Here is a 12293-nt window from a genome sequence, read left to right as displayed (position 1 = left end):
CAGCTGCTCCTCATCAGACTCATGCTCCAGACTCTTCCCCAGCTCTCTGCCCTTCTCTGGACACATTCCAGCACCTCAATATCTTTCTTGTGAGGGGTCCAAAACCAACCACAGGATTGGAGATGCCTCACCAGTGCCTACCACAGTGTGATGACTGCTTCAGCCCTGCTGGGTCACACTGTGGGTGACACAAGCAAAGATGCCTTTGGACACCTGGGCWTGCTGGTGGTGGTTTTTGCCCAGCACTTAGAGGCTGGCATTAATGCAGCCAAGAGGAGGAGCATGGCCTTCCTGCTCAGGTGATGTGGCATCAAAGTTATTGCTGTGAACCTGATACCAAAATGATTTTTGCTTTCATATTTTCTTCATATGTATTTGTAGCTCTGTAGACTGTTACGGTATAGTTACATAGTTCATAGCTATCTCCAGTATTTTTCCTACCCTGATCGACAGAGAGACAAAACACATTCCAAAGACCCTATCCTAATTTTGGTTCTTCTGGGAGCCAAGGATGAACCATCTTCCCCTGAGTCACTTTCCCATAAACAAATAGCAAAAGGGGGCTCTGGAAGACAGTTGAACCGGAAGGGGGAGGAGCTGATGCCTTAAAAATCTAGGAACAAAACAACACACTTGTGAGATAATATTAATATAGGAAGTAATATAAAAGCTGGTCTCTAATTGGAGGCCTCCAGGAGTAAATATGGAAAAATGCCTTATATTACCTTCTATACTAATATTGTGTCTTAAGTGTGTTGTTTTGTTCCTAGAATTTTAAGGCATCAGTTCCTTGGTGAGCAGAAAGACCTGCCCCAGAGATGGGGGTAGCAGAGTGGGTCTGGCTGTGTGGGGTCTATACTGGCTCTGGATAATCCAGCTTTGTGTGTGCCTCCCTGCAGCATGCCCAGCGCTCCGTCTTCGCCCATGGGGGACATCATGCAGACCCCCCAGTTTCAGCTGCGGCGGCTGAAGGAGCAGCTGGCTTTTGAGAGAGAGAGCCGGAATGAGCTGGAGATGGAAGTGGTGGAGAATCACAAGCGCCTCATGGAGAAGGGTCAGTTGCTAGCAGGACATCCTGGGATACAGGGAGGGGTCTGTGGGGCTGACATCTCCCCTTGTTTCTCTGACTTTTCTATTTTGACCCCACCACAACTCTGCTCATGCATGGTCCATCCTGCCAGGCTGCAAGTGAGACTCCAGGTTSCTTCTTGCCTCTCGTATTCACTTAAATATCTTAGGCAACAAAAGCTGTGACTGAAGCAACACCTATGCTGAGCAGCAGCACTGGCAGCCTGGCTCTTTGATCTCCTGCTGCAGAGGGTTTCAGTGCAGAAATGCTATTGTGGGGGCTTCAGGAGACATAAAAAGTTGGTAATGGGCCCTTTCTTGCCCCCTTCCCTAGATGGTCAGATCACCATGATGCAGCAGCAGATTGATCGCTTGACTAAGCTAAATGAACAGCAAGCTGCAGACCAGCTGGAACCCAAAGAAATGGAGGAGCTGAGGGAGAAGAATGAGAGGTAATCTTCCAGGAATGTCTGTTCCTTCCTGCTAGGCAGGACTCTGTCTCTCCCACATCCCCAGACTCCATGTTGTCTGTCTCTTCCTTAGCAGTGCATGAATCGGGAGAAAACAAACCTTTTTCTTCTGCTGCTATGCCCTGGGAAGAAGACAGCAGGCATAGAATCAAAAAAAGGGTCTGGGTTGGAAGGGACCTTAAGGCTCATTCAGCTGGAGCCTCCTGCCATGGGCAGGGACACCTTTCACTACATCTGGTTGCTTGAAGCCCCATCCAATCTGGCCTTGAACATTTCCATGAACAGGGTAGCCACAGYKTTTCTGGGCAACCTGTGCCAGGGYTTCACCAYCCTCACAAGGAATAATTTCTTCCCAATATCCYATCTAACTATGTCCTTCATCAGTGGGAAGCCATTCCCTCTTATCCAAAGTCTCTCTCCAGCTGTCTTGGAGCCCCTTTAGGCACTGGAAGGTGCTCTGAGGTCACCTTGGAGCCTCCTCCAAGCTGAGCACCCCCACGTCTCTCCCAGCCTGTCTCCAGTGCAGAGGGAGCATCTCCTCTGGACTTGCTCCAGCATCTCCACATCCTTCTGATACTGGGGACCCTAGGGCTGGAGGCAGCTCTGCAGGTCCCACCAGAGAGGAGCAGAGGAATGGAATTCCCTCCTCCCTTGCTGCTCACACTGTGGGATCAGCCCAGGACACAACTGTGCCRCCCTCAGGGCAGTTGTGGCCTGCAGCCCATTTTTATTGCAGTGGGCAGGGATCCAGTCCCAAACCATGCAGCCTGTTCTAAKAGCCCACTCTTAACCCAAGCACTGCATGGGAGCAGCAATTCCTTTTGTGTGAAAAGAGTGTGCTGTGCATGCGGGTCTCACCTGCCCTGGGAAAGGGAAAGCTTTCAGGGTAGTCCTGGAACTCCTGATTCCAGCCCCTTTTGCAGACCTTCACTATGAACTGGGCTTTGTCACATACTTGAAATCACCTGTCACACTGCATCCTGGTCTTTGCTCTGTCCCTGTGACATTGTTTACTCAGAAAGGCTCCCTAACCTCCACTGGAAGTGCTGTATCTTTTTTTGTCCTTTCCTTGTGTACTTACCTTTTCAGGTGTGTGGCTGGAGTCCCACAGCTGCCTCTGCTCTCAGTTTGGAGTGGTTTGGCTTCTGCAAAGCACAAACATTGCTTATCTTTATTCTGCTTTGCCATGTGTTGGGACCCAGTTTTAGAGCTGGATTGATGGTAGAGTCAGCAAGGCATGAAGATTCCTTGGAACCTTTAGTTTCCTCAGCAATATCCAGCAGCATTGATCCCTTGTGATATCCTCACCTGCCTCCAGCATGTAACCCCTTCTTAACTACATCCTTTCCCACAGCCTGGTGGGGCGCCTGCATGAGGCCTTCAGGCAGTGCCAGGACCTGAAGACTGAAAAAACCCAGATGGACCGAAAAATCAGTGAGCTCTCTGAGGAGAATGGGGATCTTTCCTTCAAGGTATGGGGTGCAGTATCCTCTCTCTGTCCCCAAAGCCCAGTTGGTTGTGGTGGAACCCAGCAGGGAGGATTTGATGGCAGTGATGGATAMTGGGATGTTTATGGTTATGGTAATGCAATCTTTGACCCAGTGACCAAGCGTGCCTTGAGCTCTGGATCCTGATCCAAAGGGGAACTGTGGTAGGAGAATGGGGACTGGGTGGAGCTGCATGTGGTGACCCAGGATGCTCATGTGTGCTGCTGCTCTTGGGAATGGGGAATAGGCAGAGCCTTGGACAGCAAAGGCACACTGACCCTCTTTGGGGGGATTTTCACTTGGCAGCTGCGGGAGATCGCCAGCAATATGGTCCAGCTGCAGCAAGCCCTGAATGAGCTCTCAGAGGAGCACAACACTGCCATGGCACAGTCGCAGAAGAAGCAGGGACAGCTGGAGAAGGACCTGCATGCTGCCCTGCAGGATAAGGTCAGGGGTCCCRGGGAGTGGTGGGTGCCCCCCTGTAGCTGCCCCACAGCTGGGGGACATGCCAACTGCAACTAGGGTGCAGCAGCCAGGAGCCTCCTGCCCATTTGTGCCAGGACATGGGGAGAAGCTCTGTAACTGGCAGCTCCTCTGGGAAGCTTCTCCCTGTTCCTAGGAGGGGCTCCCCATGGAGGGRCAGGCTGCTGTCTTTGCAGATGGGAGAGACAAAGCTGCTGGTAAAATATGGTGTCAGTACTGACTGGGTGACTGTGCCTCTTCTTGGTTGGCTCTTCTGCTTTGCACCACACTCAGTCCCATGTTTCTGTCCCCAGAAATGCTCAGAAGAGAAAATCGAGATTCTACAGGGAAAGATTTCTCTGCTGGAGGACCAGCTGGCCAAGCTGGAGGAGTGCAGCACCCAGGAGAAGGGAGAAGTCATGGGAGACATTTTGAAGGTACACTGTGACTCCTGCAGCAAGGGCTTAAATGGTAAACTTCTCCAGCTAGAGAGTAGCAGGTGCCAGGAGATGCATGGCAAAGCCATGTGGGGCAGAGCCCACTGCTGTCGGCTGCTGAATAGGGAATATGGGGCTGAGCACTCTGGGGGAGCCCCTTTGGGGCTGAATTTGTAAATACCGCTCCCAGGGAGCTGCTGGCTCCCATGGCCTCCCACAGCATGAATGAGTTGTGAAGAGAGCATCTCCTACATGGTGAGAAAAAGGTATTTGGTCCAAAGAAGCAGAGTGGYGCAAGGCTGGAGTGGAAAGCAAGGTGCACTGGAGGGTGGTGGGAAGGAAGGCACAATGTCCCCCATTCCTCCTACCTCCCTTAGCTTTTATAGCTGAGCTGACATAATATGGTGTGGAATATCCCTTTGGTTAATTTGGGTAAGTTGGCCTCATTGCATTCCCTCCTAGGATCTTCCCAGACCCTTGCTGGGGGGAATGTTAGTTGATTTTCCCTTAGAAGCCGTAACAGTGCTGTGCTTTGCATGGGGAGCTGGAAAGGTGTTGACAACACASCAGTGTTTTGGCTAATGCCAAGCAGCACTGTCTTTCTCAGACAGACCCAGTACAGTCTCCCTACTCTTCTCTTTGCCAGCTGGAGGAGCTGAAGCAGGAAGTGTCCAGCCTCACAGCCAAAGGAGTGCAGCTGGAAGAGGAGAAGCAGCAGCTGGGCAGCCTTGTCACCAGCCTCCAGAGCTCCCTCTCTGAGAGCCAACAGGCCCAAGAGAGGCTGAAGCGAGACCTGCAGGCRCGGGCTGAGCAGCTGGCGGCCCTCAATGCCCAGCATGAGCAGACTCTGCAGGAAAGGGACTCTGCCCTACAGCAGCTCCAGCAGCTGCAGGAGGCCAACACATCACTGAGCAGTCAGCTGCAGGCTCTGAATGAGGAGAAGGCTTCACTGAGCTGCAAGGTTGGTGAACTGGAAACCCAGATCCTGGAGCTGGGTGCCCAACGGCAGCAGGGAGTGGCAGCAGAGGTGCTGAAAGCCCAGCTGCAGGAGCTGGAGGGCAGGCTAAAGGAAAGCCAGCAGAAGCTGGCCGAGAGGGAGAAGCTGGCTCGGGAGAACAGCCGCCTGCAGGAGCAGCTGCTCTTCCTCGAGGAATCCCTGCGGAACACTGAAGGTATCTTGGAGGATGAGAAGAGAAGGGCAGCTGAGTGTCTGGAGGGCAACCTGGCCAGGATCGCTGAGCTGGAGGCAGAGAGACAGCAGCTGGTTCAGGAGCGGAAGCCGGCCCCGCAGGAGCGGGRTGAGGAGCTGGCCACGCGCCAGGTGCTGGAGGAGAGCCGGGAGCAGCTGCCGGGAGACTCTCCGGCTGCCCAAAGGGAAGATGAAGAGTGCAGGCGGCTGAAGGAGGAAATGCAGGCGCTGAACCGGGAGCACAGCCGGGCCTGCCAGCAGCTACAGGCTGAGCAGGAGAAGGTGGCTGCGCTGGAGGCCCAGGCAGAGCGGCTGGCTGGCCTCCAGGCTGACCTGTCCAGCGCACAGTCATGGCTGAAGGAGAAGGAGAGCGAGGAGCAGAAGCTGAGGGCTGAGATTTCCTCCYTGCAGGAGAAGATGACTGTTGCAGAGCAGACAGCAGCCCAGCAYATTGCCAGGCTGGAGGTGGATGCCCAGAGAGCTGCTGAGGCACTGGAGGGAGTCTCCCAGCAGCTCTCCCAGGAGAAGCTCAAATCCAAGGAGCTGGAAGGCACCGCRGAGCAGCTGCGGATTGCAGAGAAGGAGCTGGTGTCTCTCCGCTCTGCTRTGCAGGAGAAAGAGAGCTGGAAGGAGCAAGTGTCCCAGTGCGTCCAGGAGATGGAGAGGAAGAACAGCTTGATCAGCAGCCTGGAGCACGAGGTCTCCATCCTCCATCGCCAGGTGACAGAGAAGGAGGGGGAGAGCAAGGAGCTGAAACGCCTGATCCTGGCTGAGTCGGAGAAGAGCAAGAAGCTAGAGGAGAGGCTGCGGGTACTGCAGACAGAGATGGCCACTGCAGCCTCCCGTGCGGCTGAGAGGTGCTCATTGATGAAGGTGGAGGTGCAGCGGTGCCAGGAAGAGATGGAGAAGCAGCGGATGACCATAGAGGCCCTGAAGAGGGACCGCCATTGCCAAAGTGAGAGGGAGGATGAGCTACGGCAGGAGGCRAAGGTCTGCCAGGACAAGTGCCTACAGAAGGAACAGCTCCTGGCTGCTCTACAGCTGGAGCTTGACAGCGCTCAGGCTGAGCGTGCCTCCCTGGAAAGCCAGCACCGTCAGGACCTGGAGCAGAGAGCAACAGCCGTGTCTGCACTGCAAGCTGAGCTAGCGCAGGCCAAGCTGGAGGTGGCTGAGGTGCCGTCACTGCGGGAGCAGTTGGCACAGCAGGACCGGGCCATCCAGCGGCTGCAGGCTGAGGCAGCAGAGGTGGGGGCACAGCTGGCAGGGCTGCAACAGGCCAATGCTCGGCTGGCTGAGGAGAACCAGAGGCTCGGCAAGAGCTGCAGCCAGGGGCAGCAGCAGCTTGAGGCAGAACTGGGCCGGGCCAGGGAGCGGCACATGCARGAGCTGAATCAGCTGCGGGCAGCATCTGAGGAGCTGGTGACCAGCAGCAGGCAGAAGGCTAAGGAGGCAGTGCAGAAGCTAGAGGAGATGAGTAAGGAGTATGAGAGCAGCAAAGCGGCATCGCTGGAAGAGAGAAAGAAACTTCTGGAAGAGAGGCAAAGACTGACAACTCAGGTAGGGGTTCCATTCCCAGAAGGGGGACYGTGGGTGGGAGAGCCCTCCTGGAATAGGGGTGTATTCAGCCTTCTGCACACCCCTGAATCCATGTCTTGCTCAGCACAGGGACTGGGGGTGTGGGACGCATTCCCAAGTGTGAAAGGGACTGTCACGTGGTGCTGGASCATTTTTAGAAAAGGGCAGCGAAGCTGGGGAATGGTCTGGAGCACCAGTCTGATGAGCAGCAGCTGAGGGAGTTGGGCAGGGCTAAGCCTGRAGAAAAGGAGGCTCAGGGAGGACCTCTCCCTKGAAAGGACRAAACAGGTCCCTGGAAAGAGKGTGCAGCCAGATGGGGTCTCCCAGGTAACTTGTTCTCCAGGTTAACAAGTGACACGACAACAAGAAATGGCCAAGGCACAGGCTGCCCAGGGCAATGGTAGAGCCCCTATACCTGAAAAGGTTTAACAGATGTGTGGAAGTGGCAMTTGGGGATATGGCTTATTGGTGATCTTGGCCGTGAATGGTTGGACTCAATGATCTCAGAGGCCTTTTTCCAACACAAGAGATTCCATGGTTCTGTGAAAAACAGCCTGATACATGCCATCCATGTACTCACTTCTACCTTTTGTACCTGCAGGTGGAACAGCTGGAGTTAATCCAGAAGGACCAAACTAAGCAGGTAATGTGCACCAAGTGCTTGGCTGCTTGGTGACAGTGCACAGCCCTCCTTGTTGCCAGTTCCCACTGCAGCCACCCACTTCTCTTGTGAACTGTTCACAGTATGGACCCAGTCGTGGAGCACCTGGCTCCGGATCTCTGGGCATCTTCCACCCCAGGGGTGGAACTTGCCACCTGTCCCCTTATATTGGTGCCTGCGACTTGGCATGGCTTCTCACATGCCGCTTGGCATCAGATGCGGCAAGTGGCTGCCAGGAGCATCCAGGGCTCCTCAGTGTAGGACTGTCACTCCTGTGATAGCTTTCCCTCCCCCTCTCTAGCACCTCTTGGCACAGCTGGTAGGAACAGCTACACTCAGCATGGTCCAGATGTGCCTAGAGCAGCATGGATCTCTAATGTGCCAGGATTTAGCACTTGGGAAACAATGCTGCAAAAGCCCCGTTTCCCTGCCCAGTTCCAGCCAGAGCTGCTCAGGACTCTGCAGAGGCCTTGTGGCCATAACCTGGGGGCTCCCCAAACTCCTCTGCTCTCCTGGAGCAGAGAAAGCATGGCCAGGCCAGAACTTGCGTGAGCCATCTTGTGGGACCCGAGGTTGCAAATGTGGGATACTGGGAACTTAACACCAGCTTTGCTTCCAGCATGTGGCTGCTTTTTATGCCTGGGTAGTTCCAACCAACCTTGCTGTAAGGACTGAYGTGGGGTCACTGTCACCTTGCCATGTCCCTGGGATCTTCCTTGGCAGTGGGTGGTGCTGCATGGYCCCCTGGGGCAGAAAAGCTCCTTGTTATGACCTGGCGCTGGTTAGAGAGGAGGGATGTGCTYCTCTACAGGAAGACTGTAGGTTTGTTCCTGGAGCTGGTCTCACCAAGCCATGTTCTTCCAGGTGGAGGAGCTGAATAAAAAGCTGGCTCAGCACGAGAAGGCCACCTGGACCCAGCAGCAGAGAGTTAAGGTAAAAAGGAACCAAAAACCAGGGGGCTGAGCCCTGGAGCTGTTGGTRCTGGTGCTGCCAGGGCCCTCACCCAGGTTGCCTTTAAGCCAGTCTGTTCCCTGCCCCCAGGCACTCGAAGGGGAGCTGCAGGCAGCAGTCAACAGCCAGCAGGAGAAGGTGGCAGAGCTGCAGGTGCAGCTCACCCAAAAGGAACGGGCAGCTGAGCATTACAAAGGACAGGTATGCTGGGGGCTGGTATGGCCCTGTTGTCCCTGACACTGCTGGGACACTTGACAGGACTTTTCTGCTTGACATCCTAGATGGAGAAGGCAAAAAGTAATTATGATGCCAAGAAGCAAGAGAACCAGGAGCTAGCAGAGAAGCTGAAGGCCACGGAGCACTTGCAGAAGGAGAACACAGAGCTTCAGAGCAAATCAGAGAGGCTGGCCAAGGAGCTACAGCAGAGCATTCTGCAGGCCAAAGAGTCTGAGATGAGCTGCAAGAATCTTACCAGCCAGATCCATAGCCTGGAAGCTCAGGTAGGCATGGYACAGTGGGGCTTCGGCCTCCTTGTCCTCACTTCCACCACCACCTCACTTGGAGGGTAGATGCACCCATTCCTCCCTGCTTCTYATCCAGGTGGAAGATGCCAAACGCCAGGTGCGGGAGCTCAGCAAGTTCCAGGTGAGGACTGCCACAGTGAAGGGACAGGAGACTTTCTACCAGAAAGTGGCTGACCAGAGCACTGATAGCCTCGAAGAGTCACAGCTGCTTGACTCCACCAGGTACCAGATTGATCTGCTTCCAGCACCCCAAAAATCCACTGTTTCTCATGGCCTGGTAAGCCTGCTGGTACTACCCTTGTCCCCTGTCTCTAGGGAAGCTACCAGCTCTCAGTTGGAAGTCTCAGTGCCACCAGACAGTGAAGGGTCACCGCCATCTCAGCGGCTGCCCCATGGGGAGTCATCCCGGGAGAGTCTCTACTTCACCCCTGTCCTCCGTGAGACGCCGTCACAGCTGAAGAGCAGCGCCAACTCCCCCGGTGACTTCTTATTCGACTACGGGTGCAAGACCCGCTCAGCCCGGCGCCGCACCACCATCAAAATTACCATGACAGATGTGAGCAGGGGGCCCTGCTGGGGAAGGCAGGGATCAGGAGCAGCACTGCAGGGGGACCCAGCATGCTGGGAGCTGAAAAGCTGAACATGACCTGTCAATGTGTATTAGYGGGCTAAAGTCCAACCATGTCCTCAGCTGATCCCCAGCACAGTGGGCAGCAGCAGGGCTAGGTGGGAATTCTGCCCCTCTGCACCACTCTGTGGAGACCCCACCTGCAGGGCTGCCTCCAGCTCTGGGATCCAACATCAGAAGGGCATGGAGCTGCTGGAGCGAGTACAGAGGCTGGGGTGATGCTCCAAGGGCTGGAGTTCCTCTGCTCTGGAGACAGGCTGGGACATCTGGGGGTGATCAGCCTGGAGAAAAGAAGGCTCAAGGGAAACCTTAAGAGCCCATTCCAATGCCTAAAGGAGGTCCAACAGAGCTGGAGAGGGACTTTAAACAAGGGCTTGAAGTGACAGGAGGARTGGCTTCAAACTAACAGAGGACAGGGTTAGATGGGATATTGAGAAGAAATTCTTCCGGTGAAGGTGGTGAGATCCTGGCAATAGTTGCCCAGAGCAGCTTTAGCTGCCCCATCCCTGGAAATGCTTCAGGCCAGGTTGGATATGGCTTAGAGCAACCTGGTCTAGTGGAAGGTGTCCCAGTGAAGGGAAGGGGGTGGAAGGAAATAAGCTTTGAGGTCCCTTCAGCCTAAACCCACCTGTGATCCCCTCATCTCTGGATTTTTTTTTCTCAGAAACAGGCTGAGTCTGAGGAACTAGTCCGCGTCAAGAACGTCCCATTGGCTCAGTCCACAAAAACTTCRCCTGCTAAGGGCCGTCTGCGCTCAGGTGTCTCCACCCGCTCCCTCACCAGCTTCCCCTCCCAGGAAAGTCTTGCGAAGCTGGAAACCTCCTCCCCMGAGAAGACCCCTGGCGATTCAGCTCTGTTGGGCCTCCCTGGGTACCGGCCGGTCACCCGCAGCTCCCTGCGCTTGCAGGGGATCAGCAGCTCCAGCCTCGGTATGTGTGGGCAGGGTAGGCACTTGGGCTGCTGCCTGTAAAGTTCTGCCCGGCTTCGGGGGAGCCAATTCTTACATGGGACTCTGCTCATACTTCCCTGCTTTGGATTTAGGCCGGAATACCATAAGCCTGGGCATGTGCCAGGATGAGCCAGAGCAGCTGGATGACTGGAACCGCATTGCGGAGCTGCAGCGACGGAATCAGGCCCGCCCACCRCACCTGAAGACCAGCTACCCCCTAGAGAGCATGGTAAGGAGGGGGACAGAGAGASCAGGCAGCCCCTTTTCCAGAACTGGGGTTTGGGAGGGGGTCTGGGAACAGACAGTACCCCTTGGCAACATCCCCACTTCCCCTCCCCAGCCCTCCACCTCCTTGGGAAGAATCACGGATGAGGACATGAAGATGGGTGACCCAGAAGAGACACTGCGACGTGCCAGCATGCAGCCCTCCCAGATCATTGCCGCCGGCAGGGAGGCAGGCACCCAGGCCAGAAGCATCACYACCCGGCAGCAGAGGAAGCGCCTCTCAGAGGAGACCCACCATGGCCCTGACACCCCCCCGGTGAGCTCAACCCAGCCCCACACCACAGCACCCTACACTGGGGACAACTGCAGGTGTTCCATGTTTTGAGGGAGCTGCTGTAGCCCTGTGGGTAACAGCCCCATGCTCAGTGTTCCCAGCATCCAGTGGTGTGTCTAGTATTCCTGATGCTCCTAGTGCTGGCAAGAAGCACTCCTCCCAATGGAGGCCATTCCAGAGGTGAAGGGCTGAGCCTTCTGCYTTTCCTGGGCACTGCTGCTCTCGCTCCCATCCCCTCCCTGCAGCCCCTCAGTTCCCTCATTGCTGCCAGCCCCACAGCAGGGTTGCCCCCTGATAACAGTACCCTTTTTTCCAGTCCAAGAAGCCAACCAGCTGCTTCCCACGGCCCCARACCACCCAGGACCGCAGTGAGCAGAGTGGCTCCCAGGTCAGTCAGGAGAGCGAGCAGCCAGCCCCAGCCACGCAGGTAAGCTCAAGAGGGAAAAATAGGCATCAGGAGGGGTGCCTCTSTCCTGTCCCACTCKGAGCTGATGGTCCTGCCCTTCCTCTGCAGGCTCAGAGGCGCCAGTCGATGGCATTCAACATCCTCAACACCCCCAGAGAGTTGGGGAGGCGCCTGCTGCGCCGGGCAGTCACCCGGAGTACTTCCACACCCTCCCCCAGCAGGGGCACCCGCCGCTCATCCCGCATTGCCACCGCCAAGTCCCCCAAGGGGAAGGTACGTACTGCCTGACCCCACGCACACTTCAGAGCTCATGCTCACCCCAATGCCCCCAGCAGCCCCTGCCCTGGGTTCATGTAGGCTATGGAAGAAAGGGGGAAAGTCCCYGGCTGTCCCTGGGGTGCCATGGCAACAGCAGGTCCCAGCACGGCCGTGGTGATGTTCATGGTCCTTAGCATCCCCTCTTCACTCTGTCACTTCCAGGTCAGTCGCCAGTCGCGCAAGGATGAGCGATCCTGAGGTTTCCCCAGTTCCTGCGTTGCCGGCTCTGCCGTGGCCCCCAGTATGACTGCCTTGCACATCCCACTGACAACAAGGAAGGGCCCCCTTGCCCTTCCTGCACCCATTGTCACCCTAAACCCTTCCGGGACCCAAGGCCAGGGGATGCACAGGGGTTGAGGGCTGGAAACACAGATGGGTGCAGGGGCTGGCACCAGGCTGGGGCTGGAGGGACTGACTCTCCCCAGGACTACCCTGCAGCCTCAGTCACAGGGACAGAGGGGAAACTTAGCTTCCCTAGGGCCACCTCCCCTGCTCCCTGTGTGTGGGACCCCTCCACTGCCCCATTGTCCTGCTCCTCCCAGGGAAGGTGAGGCAGCATTTTTAAATGTTTCTACTTGTAAATAAAGTGTATTTTTCACCTGCTCTCAT

The 12293-nt window shown here is 55.8% G+C and overlaps 1 protein-coding gene across 4 annotated transcripts in view; it reads left to right on the top strand.

The window, feature by feature from the left end:
• Positions 1–12287, top strand: part of NUMA1 (nuclear mitotic apparatus protein 1) — a 20423-nt gene extending 8136 nt beyond the window's left edge. For all 4 annotated transcript variants that reach the window (XM_057377016.1, XM_057377017.1, XM_057377018.1 and 1 more), the window contains exons 9-26: positions 900–1054; positions 1403–1520; positions 2893–3010; positions 3332–3472; positions 3802–3924; positions 4571–6670; positions 7290–7331; positions 8214–8282; positions 8391–8501; positions 8582–8800; positions 8901–9046; positions 9140–9380; positions 10117–10381; positions 10494–10630; positions 10742–10942; positions 11277–11387; positions 11475–11639; positions 11847–12287. In XM_057377016.1, the coding sequence (XP_057232999.1) occupies positions 900–1054; positions 1403–1520; positions 2893–3010; positions 3332–3472; positions 3802–3924; positions 4571–6670; positions 7290–7331; positions 8214–8282; positions 8391–8501; positions 8582–8800; positions 8901–9046; positions 9140–9380; positions 10117–10381; positions 10494–10630; positions 10742–10942; positions 11277–11387; positions 11475–11639; positions 11847–11882 (4498 nt within the window). In that variant the 3' untranslated portion in view covers positions 11883–12287. The remainder of the gene's footprint in view (positions 1–899; positions 1055–1402; positions 1521–2892; positions 3011–3331; positions 3473–3801; positions 3925–4570; positions 6671–7289; positions 7332–8213; positions 8283–8390; positions 8502–8581; positions 8801–8900; positions 9047–9139; positions 9381–10116; positions 10382–10493; positions 10631–10741; positions 10943–11276; positions 11388–11474; positions 11640–11846) is intronic.
• Positions 12288–12293: the final 6 nt, after the last annotated feature.

Source organism: Malurus melanocephalus, unplaced genomic scaffold, assembly GCF_030028575.1.
Source record: "Malurus melanocephalus ecotype Western Australia unplaced genomic scaffold, MMel_1.1 scaffold_298, whole genome shotgun sequence".
Lineage (NCBI taxonomy): Eukaryota > Metazoa > Chordata > Aves > Passeriformes > Maluridae > Malurus > Malurus melanocephalus.
This window is presented reverse-complemented; position numbering and strand designations above follow the sequence as displayed.